The sequence below is a fragment of the Bipolaris victoriae genome (genome assembly GCF_000527765.1).
Source record: "Bipolaris victoriae FI3 unplaced genomic scaffold scaffold_180, whole genome shotgun sequence".
In the NCBI taxonomy this organism is placed as follows: domain Eukaryota; kingdom Fungi; phylum Ascomycota; class Dothideomycetes; order Pleosporales; family Pleosporaceae; genus Bipolaris; species Bipolaris victoriae.
Window position 1 is genome coordinate 1,420 of NW_014575212.1, and position 19,179 is coordinate 20,598.

Here is a 19,179-nt window from a genome sequence, read left to right on the forward strand (position 1 = left end):
TAAGGGTCTGTTTGGTTTCGTCTTTATTTACTGTTTGTAATACTGGATTAGGGCTCCGTCTAGAAAGCAGAGCTGGAAATGGCTTTGTGTTAGTAAAACGAAGATTTAGCCGTTACTAACTTGCGCTGATAGAAAAGGCTATGTCTATTGTTTACTTGCTTTATGCTTTCGTTTCTTTCAGCAAAACGGAGCTCCGTTTTTGCTGCCTTGTTGGTAACTTTTCGTGAAGGTAGCCCATCACGTGACTCGAACAGAGATGAGATGAAAATCAGCCGAACAGCCCATCCCCCTTCCTGTCGAAGCTCTCAGCCTAGAACGTAAATTGGACGGAGACGGCAAATGGAGCAAAAGAACAGTCCCTAACAAGAACCAGATGAACAGGCTTACTTAGCGTAATGTTGAGTTGAGTTGTGTAAGCGCTAGAGCCGTCTGTACTTTCGTACAAAGAGAGAAGCCGTCAGTACGATAGTGTGTTGTTCTTGGCAACATCGACCCCGCCCACATCATTCCGTTCATCGTGCAGACACATCGTCGAAATGAGGCCACATGGAGTACGTTGCCAGATATCTTCTTATAGTATACATGACTGAGAAACGGTAGGTTTTGTGTGTGTACCAAGAATACCCAACCGTCATTTGCCCTCGCTGTAATGGTTCATGGTCAAGTTTGGCATAATTATATGTCGTAATGGTACATGCAACACTCTTCTGCACATAGGAAGGCTGACCAGACAAGCCGGAACATCCCATAAGATTAGAAGACTCTTCTCCGTTTGTCACCTCCGATTAAGTTTTTGAAACTTTGCACATTCCTTACGTCATGAGTGTTCTTCCCGCCCATCAGGTGGAGAGAGATGCTTAGTATGTAAGGGTACCGCGGAATAGTCATCTGCTGGCATACAAAAAGGTACCGAAAGGTGCCGGAGGTTCGGTGTACCCCTGCAAGCCGCTGACGTTACTGAAGATGTTTTTTGTCTCCATATTGGCATCTTGCGCGACAAGATTGGCCGAAGTTCCGAGGTGTATGTAAGCTTCTTCAGGCAGTTCAGTTCATCTGCCTGGTCGCCCACAAATATCCATTACACTGGGGAACGCGTGAAAGCGTACATAGCACATATATTGTTGAATATTATGTGCTAATAAAATCTACCCCAGGATCCTGAACCTATATACGTAACGCTAGCGCATAGAGTAGCAGTGGTAGTCCCGGATGTGGCTGGACATACATAAGCATGTCCTGACATCCATCCCGTAAAGAAAGCGCGGCAAAAACTCGACTTTCTGGGAGAGGTCTGCAGTGATTTCCGCATATTTTGTTTAAAATTAACATGCTAATTATAGACTCAACAGATGTTGCGAAGAAGAAGCAGGGAAGAAAACCATCAAAGTTTGTATATTTCCCTACACACACCGTAATCCTGATCAGGAACTGCACCGCAAATCGACAGTGAGATTGGGATTACAAAAGGACCGATGTAGCTTGGCTTTTCAACCTTAAACCAGCCGTCGGGAAGCTGACCAAAGCACCACCGGTGAGACTTTTGTGACTAAATGAGGTAATAGAAAGTACAAACTCAGACAGTAGTCCACATTTCATGCGAGCGGATAAAAAAACTAGAAAGAGAGTGGATACCAATAATTGCAAAGCAAAGTTTCTACACTGAGGATGCCTGTAGACATGGCCTGAGGATTGCTAAGAGGTTGCTATGAACTAGCGTAGCTCATACATACGTACTCCTTGTCAGCTTACATACTTACTGACGATCACCATTTTCACCAAAAGGCACCACCAAATCGGCGGAACACTGATGCTGTACAACCCCGCTTGTTTCTTCCGGACCAATCCCGGGGCATCCGCCTCTCAACGTCTCTGTCACTAAGATTCGGTATCGTGAGATTTGGATCTAAATTCCCATATACCATTTACTGATGATTTTTGTCGCCACACACCAGGAGAAACAGTGTACATGTATAGTGGATAACAACAACGTGATTCCTGCTAAGACTCAACCTCGACTAGGAGTGCTAGTAGCTTGCTCAGATCTACACATCTCGTTCAGAAAATTACCGATCTTGAGAACCTTGAACCTACACACTTACTATACACACGCAGGTCATAAGCCGGCGCTTACTCCGAAATGTAAGCCAACAAAGTCTTTCCCACTCTTTCAAGTAAACATGAAATGAGCGCAACACTCTGTATATAAATACAGTTGTAATTCCCAAGTTGGATGGCATCACCACACTTTCTTCCTCACATCCACCAATACCAATCACCACTCGGTTCCAAGAAAAGAAAAAATGGCTCCCCTTATGTCCTACATCCTGGCCCTCGGTGCCCTGGCCAGCACCGCCCTAGCCACACCTACCTACCCTGCCGAGCCAATCAAGTACCAAAACAACACTCTGTACACCTACAGGGAGCAAGGCTGCACGGGCCACTCCTTCAGGTTCGTCGACTTCCAGCCCAACGTATGCGCCGTCACCATCACCCGCCCCGGCCTCAACATCAGCGAAGCCATCGCCGCCAAACTCACGCTCGTCAAGTCCGGTCGCCTCGTGCGCACCGAAATCGGGTACACGAACCCCACCTTCGTCGCGTGGAACGAGGGCCCAGCGAGCAACTCGGATGGACCCCTTCAGTGCGGCACGGTTCGCGATTCCGAGGTCGTCAAGGGCAACACGCTGTGCCTTAGCACTCCTGACAACGAAAACGACCACGGTTACAGCTACTACCGTGACGATAGCACGGATAGTTCGTCTGGCGTGCAGAAGAGGGATGCGCCCCGCTGCACGGGCGAGCAGTACCCTGACTCTGTCATTATTGCTGGAGTTGTTTACACCCTTGTCGGTGTTCCTACGGATGTTGTCATTGAGCTCATAGTTGCAGTTATCGACGGTGCGGTTTCCGTTAGGGCTGAGCTTGATATTTACATCATCGGTTAGCTTGGTGACAAGTGAGGGCCACTCTAGCTCTACATCGTAGAGTCTTGGGGTGCCTTTTTCTTTTGCCGGAGCCGGAAATATGTTAGTCAGGGATAATACGGAAAGGGTGTATATGTAATTTATTCATTCTTCAGGTCGCGATGTCGTACTCGGCGCGTGATTTGGTATTAAATATTTACAATTGACATTAGCTCTAACATGCTCAGTTGGCGTGACATTGCATACCACGTGATAACACATTCCATGCAATCAAATCAACAATATGTAACTCTCGGAGTAATCGAGTGATAGTAAATTGGGATTCGAACGGACAAGGCACTTCGCCCAGTGTAAGCTGTCTATATCCTCAGCTTACATGTCTTACTTCTTGAAACCCCCTTATCACTCTCACTCGTCGCCGTCAACGTAACAGTCGCCTCATTCGAGGCCCTACTCTCCCTTCCAACCGCCACCTTAACCGTCTTCTGCTTCCCAGCGCCCGCATAAACAAGCGCATTTGGCAACGCGACCTTCCAGCCCTCGCCTTCGACCTTAGCTTCCAAGCGATAGATATCGGAGCCAAGGTAAGCAGAGAGATCTTGGGGGTGAGGATTAGTGCTGAGTTGAGCGGCTTTTCCCGTGTTCTTCAGCTCGAAGGTGCAATACGTGGCGTTTTCATCACTCAGGGACGGGCCGTCTTGCGCTACCTTGCCAGATCCGAGCTCGATGCCGTGTTTGGTAGATGTGGTGGCGTTGGCGGTGGCGGTGGATGCTACACCGACAGTATAATGTAAGACACCAGCCTCATCACGTAGCTTCTCAAGGATATAGAAGTGCAGACCATTGGGCTCGTCGATGTATTCGTATTCCGAGCCAGAATTTGTGCCGGCGTGGAAGAGCGCGTCTACGAGTTGTCGGTAGTCGCCGATGGTCCAGTACCGAGCCGTGCCGTTTGGAAGGTAGAAATCAATCTGGCGGGCATCTTGAGGGTTTGCGTCAATGACCCATTGGAAGGGTTGCACACGGTCGCTGTTCTTGGTTTTGCTAATCATTACGCCAGAATCGGGGCAGAAGGAATCAGCACCCATGCGGTCAACAACTTCGACGTTGTAGTTGTTGTAGCGGCGGCCATCGCAGAGTGGGTCAACAGTGACGTTGCATGGTGGTGCAAGGTCGCCTGCGGAACCAAAGGTAATGTTAAAACCCATGAGGCTGCCAACTGGATCGACTGATCTAGCTGTGAGCTGAGCAATCACTGGACCAGAAGCAGCAAGGCCAGACCGGGATATTTGCAAGATAGGAGTGTTGTCGATGAGGCCAATCTGGTGCTTGTCGCGCATCGTGTGTAGAGAACCCATGGAGGCACCTTGGACAGGTGGGATTTGCCAACGTGTGTGCGGACCTCCAGGACCGTTGAAGCTACCACGAGACAACATACTCCAAGGGCCGGTATAGGTACGTCTAGCGGGGTTGCTGAATGGGTTGTTGTAGTTGTCACCAATACCAAGCAGATGCGACAACTCGTGAGCAAACGTAGCCATGCCACTCGACTCTCCCTGCGTAGACGAGCCACCACCTGCGTTGGGCCAGATCGTGGAGGCTGCAGCCCACGAAGACCACTCGACATAGCGAGTACTTGCCCAGTTGGGGAGTGAAGAGTTGCCTGGGGGCCCAAACTCGGGGGGTACATCTTCTTTGGAGAGGAACTTCATTTCACCGAATTCCTGCCATGTAGACGACTCATCCTGGCCCGCCGAGAGGATGAAAGCCAATTCGAATGCGTCTGCGGTTTCGTTGCCAACTTCCGCTCGCCATGCTCCGAGAGCATCAGTGCGCAGGTCGACTGAACACGGAGGACCTTCTGGACAAGCACCTTCATTGAAGCCGCCCTCCTCATCGTCGATTCCGTACTGGTAGCTACGCGAGGGCATGCGATACGGGCCGAATACGGTCAGGTCGACTCCATATTTTCCAAATGAGTCGCCCATCCAGTACTCGTGCAGCGTATGACCCTGGTTGATCTCGCTTGGAACGTTGAGAAGATCGTGGTAGAATTTGGGTACATCGTCACGACTCAGGCCAGCAGCAAGCGGTTGTGGGTTACCGAAGATATCAGAGTTGGCCGGAAGAGTAACCACAAAAGGCGAATCCGGATAGTCGACTGTTATCATGGCGATGTTGAAGTTCCTGTCCCTACCCTTGCGCGATGGGTCTGCCCAATTAGTTTTCGGTGGTTCAACGTAGTCTATTGTATGATCAGCACATAGAACATAGCTCCTCTAACAAAGATCGTTTGCCTACCATCCCAAGTCATATTATCCGGGTTTACCCAGTTCTGAGGATCAATAGGCGTAAACGGATCCGAAGATGGGCTTTGGCGAGGAAGAACGGCAGCAGAGGCAAGCCTGAGCATTGCGCTCCCGAGTACCACCATGGCGGCACCCGATGACTGCTTCTTGTCTACCATTGAGCTTTCAGCGACCCCGGTTGAGGTCAAGAAGGCTTCTGGTCTAAGCAAGTAGAAGAGTGAAGCAAGACGCAAATCCAGCCAAAGTGTAGGCGGCGGGTGACTTTTGTACCGTCACAGCAGCATCTGGACATGCATACATTGTCCATAACCGACCCATTGCAATAAAAACCCGCATCATATCATGCTGATAGCCGCGTAGTTCAAGGCAAAGCCGGTCGATATACGGTTCGTCGGTATATCCGGCTGCCTCTTGAGGTTAGTTGCGTTCCATCGGTTGGCTTGGCAGACAAGCACCTGCTTGTTGGGGGTCGAGAATAGTGGATCCCAGTCGCACGCATTGTTGATCAACGTATAGTGGCACCGGGACGCCACAAGCTTCTCTGGCAGATGCTTGTAGTTGACATCATACATGGCGAAAAGGAAAAGGTAGAAGGTATAGCATACTATCACTCACGAGAAATAAACCCTCAAGACCCAACGAGTATTCAACAGTCTCAACGAGACGAGGGCGATAGTCTTTCCCTGTCTATACACATTTCACACCGCTGGTGCGAACCAGAGAGGGTACGGGCCAGGAAATCTTCGGCTTGAGACAAAAGAAACAAAGGAGATCGCCGTGCCGCAATCGTGTTTCTACCCTCCCAAGGCCCGGCTCACTGATATCATGCATAGTGAATGTTTTGGTGGTAAACCCAGTATTGCCAGCTACAGTGTACAGAGTAGATAGATTCAAGTACTAGCATATCTGCAAGCTAGACTACGCTTTTGGCATAAACTCCGGATTTGTTCGTCCTTGACAAGGAGAGTACCGTAGAGACGAACTCGTAGAATAATAAAGAAAAATGTCCGCAAACGCCGCCGTATGCAATGAAAGCCAGGTAAGACGGTCCAGTAAACAAAGATTGACAAGTCATCGAAAGCGCATCAAGACATGTGTCCTACTCATCCTGCTTGATTTCAAGCTTGGTCTTCTTAGGACTACCACTCTGGTCATCCTCAGCCTTGCGCTTGTTGGAGGAAGCGGCAATCTCGGCCTCAGTGCGCGAGTCCTTGACAACGGGGACGCCGTGAGCATCGCGCTCAATCTCCTTCTTCTCCTCCTTGGTGTTGGCACGGTCGTCCTTGCCGTTCTTGAAACGATCGCGACGCTTGTTCCAGTCACCACTGTCGACGGAGTCGTTGGAAGCGCTGCGGTCACGACGCCTGCGAGGAGAACGATCGCGGCGGTTGTCGCGACGATCACTGCCACCTCGGCCACCACGTCCTCCACGGTTGGATCCGCGACCACGGCCTCCGCCACGACGGTCGTTACCTCGGTTGCTGCTGAAGTTACCGTTGGCCTCGCGCGCCTTTTTACGCTTCTCGTACTTCTCCTGCTCGGTGAGTTCCCAATCTGGCTTGATTCCCTTCTCCTCGCATTTCATCGTGATGTACTCCTTCTTGCCCATAGTGGTGAGCTCGTTGCCATTGAACTTGGGCTTGGGGTCGAGAGCGAGGAACTGCTGCTGAGAGTCCTTGGAGTCGAACTCGACAAAGACACTACCCTTCCAGGCACCCTCGTCATCGCGGCGCTTGCGGACCATAACAGAGCCAAAGGGACGGAAGAACTGCTCGAGCGCAATCTGGCCAGCCTCCTCAGAAGCACCAAATCCTTTGACGTAGGCGCTTGTCTCCATGGTGTTGGATGAGCTGCTCCTTAGGCGGTAGAAGAGCTCTTCTGTGGTGGGGGGTTTCTCGTCGTCGCCCTCCTTAGCTGGGACGACTAGTGGCTCTTTGCGCTTGACAGCCTCGCTACCCGGCTTGCTGTACTCGCCATCATCGACAACAACAAGATCGCTGCTGTGACGGAGGGCTTCTACGACAGCGGAGTAGGGCTTGAAGCGACGCATGCGCTTGAAGGTGCAAATGTGGTGGATCGAGACAGGCTTGTTCTTGGGGCCCTCGAGCTCCTTGAACATGTGCTCATCGGTCGCCAGGTTCTGCGCAGAGAAGTAGAACTCGATCTGGGCGCGGTTAGTAAGCGAGACCAAGGGTGGAAAGACGGGAGTCATACTTGAGCGCGGATCTCAGCTGGATCGTCGGACTCTGGGAGGTTGTCAAACTCTTGGTTTTGCCTGTGCGAAGAGTCAGCTACTGCAAGCATCAATCGAAAGACGGGACTCTGGGCGTACTTCTTGCTACGGCCGTTGCCTTTGCTGCCACCGCGACCGCCTCGTCCACCACGGTTGTCGCGACCGTTGCGACCGTTGCGGTCTTCGCGGTCGTTGCGGTGAGCGCTCTTTTCGCCAGACTTTCCGTTGAGCTCCCATTTCTCCTCACCGTCGGCGGCTTTGGTGTCAGGCTTAGTCTCGGTCTTGGAGTCAGACTCGACCTGAAGCGCCTTCTCAGCCTGTGAGGTTTCGGCGGGGTTGGAGGCCGCCGCAGCAGCGATTTCGGTGTCGGCCATTTTTAAAACGGTTGCAGCGTGAGTCGCGTAGTTACTAGGGAGCTGCTGCAGTAATTTTTATGTTTGTATAACAAAAATGAAGGGTGGGTGAGAAGAAAAGGTCGAGGATGGGCGAAGAGCTATGGTTCTGCTAGTGGGGAAATTTCAATACTAGTACCAGGGTCCATAGGCGCCAAGTCTCACTCACTGCGGAATTGTTGCACGCCCGCTAATAATACCAGTCGACGTACGCCCTTTGGGAGCAGCAATAATACGCCGCCCCAATTGACTCACCCCCGCCGTCACCATGCCGCGCAAGAAGCCGAGGTTTCATTCACTCAAGAAGCTCGTATGCATCCCGTTGCCTGCCGTCAATAGGGCGTCCCGGTCGCTAACCCACTGCAGAATGTTCGCCAGAATTGGTCGCGCTGGTCTCTATACGCCCTTTCCCAGCTCAAGGCACCCAATGTTACCACACGCACATATTTCCAGCAAAAATGGACGGCAAAGGCGTCGACACGAGCGTACCACGGCGAGCACATACGAGAGAAGAAGTGGAAGCACATGTTCAAGCGAAATCTCCCCGCCGTAGTGCCCATGGACCACCAATATCTCGCTCGCCACGATGGTTCTGAGCAGGCGGCGGGACGAGGCATGGGCGCTGATGTGAATGACAAGACGAAGACGCCCCCGATGACGCCATACATGCAAATGGCCTACTATCCGCTGGAGCGGCGGCTAGATACTGCCATTTTCAGGGCTCTATTCGCAAGCAGTGTGCGGCAGGCCAGGCAGTTTGTCGTCCATGGCCTGGTCAAGGTCAATGGCAAGAAGGTGCGTCTGGCAGTGTCTACATGACCAAGCATCCAAACCCAGACTGACTTCAATCTCCAGATGGTATACCCAGGCTACGCACTCAACCCAGGCGACATGTTCCAAGTCGAGCCCTCATCCGTCATGTTTGCAACCGGAGCGCCCAAGACCCGCTCATCGACCGCCCGCCGCGTGACCAAGGAGAAAGCCGCTGCCCGCGCCCAAGAACGCGAGCAGAGCGGTGGCCAAACCCCCAAGCAATCAAACGACGCCGACCTAGTCATCTCGCAATCCTCGCGCGAAGAACCGACTCCCACAGAACTCAAGAAGCAGCTGCAGGACCTGATGGAGCAAGTCGATGGCGTCCTCGCCGAAGACGTCAAAGCAAAAGACAAGCAACAATTCCGTGCCCTCCGCTCAAGTATACGGAAAGCCATTAGCCTATGGCGCTCCGCAAACCCAGAAACAATCTCAACCCTCGACGCCCAATTCGACTTCCTCAAGACGCAAATCGCCGAACGCAACGCCGCCATGTCTTCCACGTCCTCGTCCAAAGACTCGGCTGCAGAACCCCTCATTTCCGAGGAAGACCAAGCGCGCCTTCGATCTGCGTTTGAGAAGCTAAGGCTGGAAACTGAACATACTTCAGCGTGGAACAAACGAGATGCCCAGGCACCGTATGCGACGCCCTGGCGGCCAAGGGATTACATGAGCGCTTTTGCATTTATCCCCCGCTACCTCGAAGTCAATCAAAACATCTGTGCAGCTGTGTACCTGAGGCATCCTGTCGCGAGACCCGGACTGGCAGAGGTTCCGACACCGTTCCATATCGAGACGGGCCAGTTGGCATTCAACTGGTACCTGCGCAACCGCTAGAGCAAAATCATAGATCATGAGAGAGGGCGTCTGTATAACTGTAGATAAATCCGCTGCTAGCGGTGTCAATTGCATTGTATAACATTGTCTTGAACAACAACAACAAAAATATTTGACTAGATATATGACGGACCTGCTGTGTATATGCAACAGAGATCTTTCCTCGTCGAAATTCGCGTCCAAAGAAAAAAAAGCATGCTGCAATCCTTTGCCAGAATCAACAAAACTCCAACACTATGATACATGAGGGCAGTAATAATATTAGTGAATAGCGTCCTCGGACTATCCGTTGATACTGTCATGGGGAAGTATCCCCTCCTAGTTGCTTGGCCTTGGAAATGACAGTGTCAAGTGTGCCTTTCGGCGCCATATCTACAAAGCAGGATACGGCTTCAAGGATTGGGGTCCATGCAGGATCCCTTTGTGCTGGTTGCTCGAATTGCAAGGTATGCAGCTCTAATTGTATGTAAACAACAGAGTGTATAGGTGTGAAGCGTCAAGACCGGGATGTGGGAACTGGTATGAATAGCTAAAGACGGGTTGAGGGTGCCCATTGCGGGCCCCGAATCGCAACGTCTTCAATCATCGTCCGACTCTTCCTCATCCAGAGTATAGATGCTCACAGGGTACCTTAGAGTCTCTGCACTAGGCCTAGGACTCACGTCGACAACACTACTCTCAGGTGTCCAGTGGGAGCTCACTTCAGATGTCGTGGATGCGGCGGCATACTGGTGAAAGCCATTAGCGACAACGTCAGACATGTCTCGGTCAGAATCATAGCCAGGTGGCTCCGTGGGCGTGTCTGAACGATAACTTGGCAGACTCTCGGTCCGCGATAGTGGTCGCGAAGGTATCTCAGGAAGCGATGTAGGGGGGTATGTGGATGCTGTTGATAGCGGGGAGAAGGGTGCGTGAGTTTGTTCCCGTTGGTAAATGAAAGGAGGGTGGTTGACACTTCTGCCTTCTTCGGCGTCTCGCACAAGATCATTGACAACATCGTGTGCTGCCCTCAATTGCCGGATCTCTTCTTGCATTGCATCTTCAAGCACATTTTCCTGCTCGGAGATGAGGGCCCTCTTCTCTTCATAGTCAGCAATGCGCTCACTGTCCCTCTGTGCCCAGTTACCGCGCCACCACTTGCTCCATGCATGCTGGCGCGCTGCTCGGCGATAGGCACGAGCGTTGATGCGTTCTTCCCGGGCAGCAGCACGCTCAGTACGTGTTCGAAGGCTGCTGCATTTATGGCGGATTGCAGTGAAAATACAGCCGCAACAAAGGATGCCAAAGGTGATTTCAATGGCCAAAACGAAGGGTGATTCTTTGGTAGGTCTTGGTGGAAGTTCAACCTAGGACGTGTCAATTTGGATCTTGGACGACGACAAGGGAATGATCAACATACTGCTTCCGCTTTGTACGCTTGAGGGGTCGGTGTGCTGGCCCTCAAGCTATCATCAGAAACCTGTGCTACCTGTGCGACATGATCATGTGCCTGGGGGAAAATGTGCTCCGGACGGCCCATGTTGATTGGCTTTTGGCCAGGCTTGTAGCGGATGTACGCTACTCTCCACGCGCCGATAGCCTTGTGAGCAACAGTCTTCAAGATGCAAGAAATGCCGTCACAATTACTCAGTTCTTGTGAGACGTGTTGCGCCTCTTTTCTCAACCGCGAATGAATAAGCTTCTTCTGTTTGGTGATGAGCGACTGGAGTACTTCAAGTTCACTTTCAAGCGCTTTTAGTTGGCGAATATCGCCCTCTAAGGACTGAGCTCCAGTAGCGGGAGATGAAACCTCGACGTTGTCAGAGACGACAAGACGCAGAGCCTGGGGCGGTTCGCGCCAAGATTCAGCGACGTCGGTATTGCTGGCAGAAGGGTCTGGGGCAGACTCAAGCCTGAGCAGCGACGGGGGTGAGGTGTGCTGCTTGAAAGAAATGGTAAAACCAGAGGGAGTGTCTAGGGGTTGGCCGTCAATGGCCTTGATGTTAACGGTCAGGACTTGTGCAGCTTCTGTTTCTCTGTGGCCGTGAAGACAGGCCGTCTTCCATTCGAGATCCAAGTCGCGCTGCAAAAAGCGTTCATTCTGCGTGAGGTGGGTGAGGGCCTGGTAGGAGCCCGAGCCGGAGGCAAAGTCTCCGGACCACTCCTGGGGAAGATGTACTCCGTTCAAGGTAACGTTGGAAGAGCCGCAGGCGTCATCTTGGGCATGGCTGGTGAAGCTCAGGATCTGGGGGGGCGCGGGTCAGCAGGTGGGACGGTGGTGTTTAGTTGCCTGAAGTGGACCTTACTAGAGACTCGTCATTCTGGTCCGTGTGAGCCGGGCCAAGACAGCCAATACATGGAACGCTGAAGGTTGCTTGCGCGTAATTGTGCTGCACGTCTGCAAGTAGTAACACCTGGTCAGCAGCTGCCTAGACATGGCAAAAGGCGGATGGCTATGTCTGTCGTAGTATAAGAGAGGGGCATACCGAGATGCAGCAGGTCCTCTGCTCGAGCAGCTCGACCCTGGGAATGAGGTAGGACGGCGGCGAGCACAGGAGCCGCCCACGCACACGCTGTAAGCACCTTTGACCTGAACCAAGGCATCACAATCGGACGGCCGAGACAACTACGGCCAGAGAAGGGGACAGGAGAACTAAAGAGCGAGGCCCGGACGATGGGACAGTTGGTCCCAAGAGTGTCCAGAGAATCAGGCACCAGTCGCTACCGTCAGCACTGGCGTGGCTTAGACGTCTGAGACGACTGCGTGCCATTCAGCCACGGTTTGAGGCGTCCAGCGCGTCACGTGCTCGTGGCTGTTCCGCCAAGCCCCCGATCCACGCTTGGGCCAGCATCATCGTGCAGTCAGTCGAGGGCCGTGATATTCGCCGCCTGCTCCCACTTTGACAACGCGTATACATCAATTGAATCGCCCAGCGCCATGGTATGTCCCTTCAAGAGTCGCGCTGCCTTCTCTCGCAACTTGGCTGACTCGCATGCCAGCTTCCCTTGGGCCTTCTCACGGCCGCGACCGGCCACCCAATGCTCGTTGAGCTCAAGAGCGGCGAGACACTCAATGGGCTCCTGGTCAACTGCGACACTTGGATGAACCTTACCCTGCGAGAGGTCGTACAAACAAGCGCAGATGGCGACAAATTCATGAGGCTGCCAGAGATCTATGTTCGCGGTAGCACAGCACGTCTACCACCCCCCTTCGAAGCCAGCGCAAAACTAACATGGACTAAGATAAAATACCTACGAGTACCTGACGAGATTGTCGAAATTGTAAAGGAGCAACAGGCCAAGGACCAAGCGAATCGGGGCGGACGAGGAGGTGGCATGCATGGGCGAGGAGACCACCGCGGCGATCGTGGCGGGGGAGGTAGGGGGACGAGGGGCAGAGGACGCGGTCGTGGCAGAGGCGGTGGTGGTGGTGGTGGAGGAGGAGGAGGTGGCGGTGGCGGTGGTGGTGCTTGAACGGCCTCATGTCCATCTGGCTGCTTCGCCCGATGGTACATGCCATGCATAGACCCACCGACCGGTCGACCCAGGGCGACGTTGATACGGTGATATTCGGGCACAGCATTGCAGGACTGTAATGGCAGTCGTTGTCGACTAGCTTGTCTTGCCGGGCGCATTCGCACTTGGTTACATCACGAGATACCCTGATTGTCAACTTCTACATGAGCACTGTTGTTGGCCTTGTAGAATCGCACATCAAGCCTCAAGCCTTGCTGCTCCTTTTCGTAGCTGTAGCAGTCTACCAACTAGCCCCGACATATTGTCAGCCATGCGAGCTCCTATCGCCGCAGCAAGTATTCACCATGTCCACCATCCATGTGCTTCTTGTGTCTCGTGAGATGTCTCGCGAAGCAACTCAAGCGTGTGCACTTATAGTTCTGTGCCGTCTTGGCGCGGAGCTTCATCTTCCTCGACCGTGCTCGACTTGCAATTTTGGGATTGTTGCTCTCATATATATGGCTCAGGTTTAACATGTGCTGGGGCGAAAGTAAAGAATACCCAAAAGCCAACAACCCCTTCATAAGAAGTCAACTCGTTTTACAATTGAAGGTACCACAGGCCAAGTAAGGGTCCAGAATTTGTTGTAGAGATTAAGTGTATTCGTATCAAACCTTAATACTAGAGCCCAAGTCAACATTCTTCCCCTCGCCAGCAATTTGATTAACAACACGAGAATGCTGACTTGGTTGACATAGCTAGGTTAAGAGGAAATTTGCTTTCTGCATCGTACCCGCTGACGTGAGGTAGGAATAGGCATTTTGTGGCACGTAGACATGTCGCGCTAGGAGGAATGACTGGCGGCGGCAGATTTCTTGTCAATTTGGGACGATCTGTCGGTACGTCCCGGGAGGAGTGCATTCCTTACATAGACTAACTTGAGACGCTTCTCGCCATGTGGGCCATCTGTGTGTTACTTGCAGTGACTACGCGTGCGATGATGAGTCTGTTGGTTTTGTAGAAAGATTGGAAAGGGGTGTATGCATTGTGTCCAATCATAAAAAGAGTAGTAATAAGAACGATGCTAATATCCACACATGTGGCCGGCAGTTACCCCAGAGCCCGTGCTTTCACATGAATCGTACAAGCTATACAGAAATCACAATCACCTCGGCTGCTTAGCAATATTTTAACAAGCACTTGTAGTAAGTAAGATATTCTTCTTAGTCAATACTCAGCTGTAGCATTTTAGATATTTCCCCTTGTGGGTAGCCCTTCTCCATGGAATGCATTACGACAACATGTCAAACCGTCTCTTATCGTCCGGCCCATGTCGAAGCGCTAGTCATCCAGCTGGAATAAAGGATGGCTTTTCCACACAGACTCAACGCCAAATCTTGGCTGATCGGACCAACGCATGGAGCTTCCACGTCTCCACTGGCTCCTTGTTCTCCAGAACCAAGACTCGGTGGCGTTGCGGGGTACGTATGTACGGGAAGCAATGTCGGGAGGGAACCGGACGAAGAGATTTACTGCGTGAACAAGTGGAGAAGAAAGGCTTCAGTTCAGATTCCGACCTTACTACCCGGTGACAGGCTTGGACTGGGTTTCTTGACAGCGGTTGACCTAGACCCCCCGTCGATCTTAGTTAGTTCTGGGGGAGGTTCCGCGTATTGGCCAGGTGGGCCGATTAGCGTTACGCTCGACCCGAAAGGGGTTTAGCCTCCCCCAGCTGTGGCTCTTGGCGTCCCACCCCGCCAGCCCGACAGGGGGATGTTCGCTGACAGGACGGTGAGATTGGGCAGAGGGCCCCGGGAGTGCTGGATTCAAACTATAAAGCGCAATTGCGGCATTGCGACCTGCCATGGGCCGCGGCAGATAAGGTCTTTTGTCTCTTTCTCACTTACTTTCTGCGACAAACCTCACTGCCTTTCACCATGGCTCATGCTCAGGCCGACTACGTGCCTGAAAAGTACGAGGCTGGCCAGTACTCGCCCAGCCAGCAAGAAGACCTCAAATCTGAACTTCCGCACGAAGTGGCTGCTCATGGCCATGCTACCACGGACGCGTAGGTGCCCAAATCGCTGTACCCCCAGGTTGCGCGTATTTTGTTTTCTAATGAGTAATCTAGCTATGGAGAGCCTACAATCACCTTTGACAAGAAGGCTGAAGCGCGGCTGAAACTCAAGATCGATCTGTACATCATTCCCACAGTCGCTCTCCTCTACCTATTCTGCTTCATCGACCGAGCAAACATTGGAAATGCACGTCTGGCCGGTCTGGAAAAGGATCTCCATCTCAAGGGACACGACTACAACTCTGTCTTGTCCGTTTTTTATATCAGCTACATTGTTTTCGAAATTCCGTCGAATATGGCTTGCAAATGGATGGGTCCCGGGTGGTGTGCGTATTACCTCTACAACTCTGCAATGGGCGCAAAACACTTACAACTCCGATTGTAGTTATTCCTATCATCTCGCTGTGCTTTGGCGCAGTCTCGATAGCCACGGCTTTTGTCCATACCCAAGCCCAAGTATCAGGCGTCCGGTTCGTGCTGGGCATGTTTGAAGCTGGAATGTGAGTAACTTTTGTGGCTCTGTTGAGATGTCAGCTTATGAAGTTTCTCTAGGTTGCCTGGTATCGCATACTATCTATCGCGATGGTATCGCCGCTCTGAACTTGCATTCAGGCTGTCCCTTTACATCGTCATGGCTCCCCTTGCTGGCGCGTTTGGCGGTCTCCTCGCATCGGCCATTCTGACCCTGGATAAATTTGGATCTCTCACACGATGGCGAATGATCTTCGCCATTGAGGGAATCGTTACGTGTGGACTTGCAATCATTTCCTTTTTCACGCTTACAGACCGACCCGAAACCGCGCGCTGGTTGACACCGGAAGAGAAGGAATTGGCAATTGCCCGTGTCAAGTCTGAGCGTTTGGGTCAAAAAGAGGTGCTTGACAAGGTGGATAAGAAGAAGTTTATGCACGGAATCTTTAATCCTGTGGTGTTGACCACAGCCTTCATCTTCCTACTGGACAACATCACTGTGCAAGGCCTGGCTTTCTTTGCGCCCACTATTGTCCGCACAATCTATCCAAAGAAGACGGTTGTCTCGCAGCAGCTCCACACGGTCCCACCTTATATTGTGGGAGCATTCTTCACGGTTCTCCTACCATTCCTCAGCGGGCGATTCGACAGGCGTATGATCTTCTTCATCATTGGAGCGCCTTTCATGATGGTGGGCTATATCATGTTCTTGGCAAGCGAAGATGGTCAAGTACGCTACGGAGCTACCTTCTTGATCGCTTCAGGAGCATTCTCTTTTGGCGCGCTGTGCAATGCGCAAGCTTCGGCCAACGTTGTGTCTGACACGGCAAGGGCGTCTGCCATTGGTGAGTTACTCGAATCATGAATTAAATACGGAATCACTGCTAACATGTATTCCCAGGTACTGTGGTTATGCTTGGCAATATCGGCGGACTGATTTCGACATGGAGTTTTCTGTCGACCGATGCGCCAAATTATCCCATTGGCAACGGGCTTAATCTAGCCACCAGCAGCGTGATTCTGATTTCGAGTATTGTACTTCTATTCTGGATGAAGCAGAGCAACAGCAAGCGGCAGAATGTGGATGCCGAAGTGGAATTGGCAGGCAAATCCCAAGAGGAAATAGAGGACCTAGATTGGAGACATCCATCTTTCCGATGGAAGGCTTAAGCGTGTCATGGGTTTGGTCAGGGTATTTTATGCGCAAGGCAGGATATGATCACTCGATAAACTTGCGTAGTATAATACGAAGAGAAAAAAAAAGTAAACGTGCACCCGTCGTGGCCATGAAGTTGGTACATAGTTCCTGATGACCGAACAAAGTCCGCGACTGATAAGCGTTCCCCCGCACAGTGGAGAACCCCTGCAAGCCGCGTCGACCTCGGTTCGATCCTCACTTGTCGTGTATGGCTGAGTCGCATGTCGACATGACAAAATAAGCGGATCGCCCCGTCGAGTTCCAAGCTTTGTACTGTGTCTTTTGTGATTGCCATTGCTTGAATTGTCTTCTTTCTTTTGCACCTCTGGGTCACAAGTTAGAGAACATGCCTTCGGCCATTGTGATTAAGCAGGTTCCAGGCAAGCCAGGACAGGTCTACTACCCGCTAGAAAAGATCATTGTGCCTGAGTCCACGCCCAAGGAAAATGAGGTAATGGCTCTCCGCCTGTACATTTGCCCATCACACCAGCTAACTCTCTCCTACCTCAGGCCGTCATAACCCTCACAGCAGCCGCCCTCAACCACCGCGACCTCTTTATCCGCCAACACCTCTACCCCGGCACCACCTTTGGCGTACCTCTTCTTGCAGATGGTGTCGGCATCGTCAAAAGCACAGGCTCTTCGGCGACAGCCAAGCCATGGCTCAACAAGCGCGTCATACTGAACCCCGGCACAGGCTGGAAGGACAGCCTCGACGGGCCAGAGCACCCAAAGGGGTACTCGATCATGGGCGGAACCAAGACCAATCCCGTGGGCACACTCCAAGACGAGTGCGTGCTCGACGCAGGGGAACTAGAAGAATGCCCCGAGCACCTGAGTGACGAAGAGGCTGCTGCGCTTCCCCTCACAGGATTGACCGCATGGCGCGCATTCCACGTCAAGAGCGGCAATGCCGTTGCTGGCAGGAACATTTTGGTCACGGGCATTGGCGGCGGCGTCGCCCTCATGGTGCTGTCTTTTGCCGTCGCCTGTGGATGCAACGTCTACGTCACCAGCGGGAACCAAGACAAGATCGACAAGGCTGTCAAGTTGGGCGCAAAGGGCGGTGTTATTTACAAGGAGAAAGATTGGGACAAGAAGCTGCAGGCTATACTGCCAAAGGATAGGCCGTATCTTGATGCTATTGTCGATGGTGCTGGCGGCGATGTTATCAAGGTTGGAAGCAAGCTTCTCAAGGTCCGTTGCCATCTACTTTGCATGTTTCATTTGTTCTACAGACTAACGAATCTGTTTCTAGGTTGGCGGTGTTATCTCTGTCTACGGCATGACCGTCTCTCCCAAGATGGACTTCCTCATGTCCGCCGTGCTGCGCAACATTGAAGTTCGTGGCTCTACTATGGGCTCGCGCAAAGAGTTTGCAGAAATGGTCCAATTTGTTCGTGACACAAAGATGAAGCCAGTCGTAAGTCGTAGTGTGCACGGATTGGATATCGAGAAGATCGACACGCTCTTTGAGGATATGAAGAACGCCAGCCAGTTTGGAAAGTTGGTTATTACTCTTGGGAACGAGAAAGCAAGTAAGTTGTGAGGGGTGTAGTAGAATCGAAAAATCCAATCCTTGTCCCCAGCCGTACCGGTGTTGTCCAACAGGAGGGCTAGCAGGATGGTTTCATGCTAAGCAGATCTATTTTAAGTTGTGGCTCTGGCTCTGTTTTCTTTTTTTGAAGCCATGACAACCGCCATCACATCCTCCGAATTTCCCCCACATGTGTCAAAGTTTATTTGGAATACATCCACCATTCCCTCACACTATGCACGGGAGATGTCACATGCACTTACCCAGCCATGTGGCGCGGAACAATTGAAAATGACCCGGTAGGGCCGTACATATGACAATTTGGTACAGCTAACCTTGACACATGCTCAGACCGCAATGGTGGATTCATATATCTCTGCACCGACTGCGACAAGGCCATGGCTTCTGCTGGTTTCATGGCGTGATGCAAAATAAGGTTGGACAGTGAACCGTGGGAAAAGTACATCTCGCGGGAGGAACAGGATGCGACTCTCTGGGAAACAGCATGTGGCACTTTCGCATCTACATGCGAAACGGAAAAGAAGTGGATCAGCAAATACCCGCGTTTCTCCACACGCTTCCCGAGGAGGATGGATCCCCACACCTGCAGATACCACCCGACATTGCCGGTAGGCGGTTGTGGAACCATCTGAGCCAGAAACAGCTGTCAAGCTGTAAGCCAAGCCAGTACTGTACTGTACACATCTGCATCTACTATCTCAGTCCATATACTAAACCTAAACCCACTAGGAACCACGCCTACCAACACTCAAGCCGATAATCTACAGCTGGGTCCAGCAGCCGACGCAGGAACAGTAAACAACCGACATGATGACGGAATCTTGGTTCAACCCACATCTCTCAACAGATGAAGCACGAGCAAAACGCGCAACGCACGTTTTCATGCCCCAAAAACAAGGGTAGCAACGGGGGTGACCCAAAGAACCAAGTCC

General features: G+C 52.0%; 8 protein-coding genes across 8 annotated transcripts; 5 read left to right on the forward strand and 3 right to left on the reverse strand.

Annotated features, from left to right (window-relative positions):
• Positions 1-2,300: 2,300 nt before the first annotated feature.
• On the forward strand, positions 2,301-2,945 carry COCVIDRAFT_115112 (hypothetical protein; the record flags this gene model as incomplete). Its single annotated transcript, XM_014695076.1, has 1 exon — positions 2,301-2,945. One exon carries the CDS (start codon positions 2,301-2,303, stop codon positions 2,943-2,945), a length of 645 nt encoding a protein of 214 aa, XP_014550562.1.
• Positions 2,946-3,283: 338 nt separating this feature from the next.
• Positions 3,284-5,358, reverse strand: COCVIDRAFT_115140 (hypothetical protein; the record flags this gene model as incomplete). Its single annotated transcript, XM_014695077.1, has 2 exons — positions 3,284-5,169; positions 5,226-5,358. 2 exons carry the CDS (start codon positions 5,356-5,358, stop codon positions 3,284-3,286), a joined length of 2,019 nt encoding a protein of 672 aa, XP_014550563.1.
• A 974-nt stretch (positions 5,359-6,332) lies between these two features.
• Positions 6,333-7,840, reverse strand: COCVIDRAFT_21009 (hypothetical protein; the record flags this gene model as incomplete). Its single annotated transcript, XM_014695078.1, has 3 exons — positions 6,333-7,397; positions 7,448-7,508; positions 7,566-7,840. 3 exons carry the CDS (start codon positions 7,838-7,840, stop codon positions 6,333-6,335), a joined length of 1,401 nt encoding a protein of 466 aa, XP_014550564.1.
• A 286-nt stretch (positions 7,841-8,126) lies between these two features.
• On the forward strand, positions 8,127-9,508 carry COCVIDRAFT_31729 (hypothetical protein; the record flags this gene model as incomplete). Its single annotated transcript, XM_014695079.1, has 3 exons — positions 8,127-8,168; positions 8,225-8,653; positions 8,714-9,508. 3 exons carry the CDS (start codon positions 8,127-8,129, stop codon positions 9,506-9,508), a joined length of 1,266 nt encoding a protein of 421 aa, XP_014550565.1.
• Positions 9,509-10,086: 578 nt separating this feature from the next.
• Positions 10,087-12,091, reverse strand: COCVIDRAFT_115109 (hypothetical protein; the record flags this gene model as incomplete). Its single annotated transcript, XM_014695080.1, has 4 exons — positions 10,087-10,854; positions 10,908-11,732; positions 11,794-11,885; positions 11,974-12,091. 4 exons carry the CDS (start codon positions 12,089-12,091, stop codon positions 10,087-10,089), a joined length of 1,803 nt encoding a protein of 600 aa, XP_014550566.1.
• A 334-nt stretch (positions 12,092-12,425) lies between these two features.
• Positions 12,426-12,961, forward strand: COCVIDRAFT_42951 (hypothetical protein; the record flags this gene model as incomplete). Its single annotated transcript, XM_014695081.1, has 3 exons — positions 12,426-12,428; positions 12,488-12,679; positions 12,731-12,961. The coding sequence occupies 3 exons, from the start codon at positions 12,426-12,428 to the stop codon at positions 12,959-12,961; spliced, it is 426 nt and encodes a 141-aa protein (XP_014550567.1).
• A 1,919-nt stretch (positions 12,962-14,880) lies between these two features.
• COCVIDRAFT_31732 (hypothetical protein) lies at positions 14,881-16,661 on the forward strand (the record flags this gene model as incomplete). Its single annotated transcript, XM_014695082.1, has 5 exons — positions 14,881-15,011; positions 15,075-15,346; positions 15,406-15,520; positions 15,573-16,336; positions 16,393-16,661. 5 exons carry the CDS (start codon positions 14,881-14,883, stop codon positions 16,659-16,661), a joined length of 1,551 nt encoding a protein of 516 aa, XP_014550568.1.
• A 374-nt stretch (positions 16,662-17,035) lies between these two features.
• On the forward strand, positions 17,036-18,238 carry COCVIDRAFT_115134 (hypothetical protein; the record flags this gene model as incomplete). Its single annotated transcript, XM_014695083.1, has 3 exons — positions 17,036-17,140; positions 17,200-17,886; positions 17,948-18,238. 3 exons carry the CDS (start codon positions 17,036-17,038, stop codon positions 18,236-18,238), a joined length of 1,083 nt encoding a protein of 360 aa, XP_014550569.1.
• Positions 18,239-19,179: the final 941 nt, after the last annotated feature.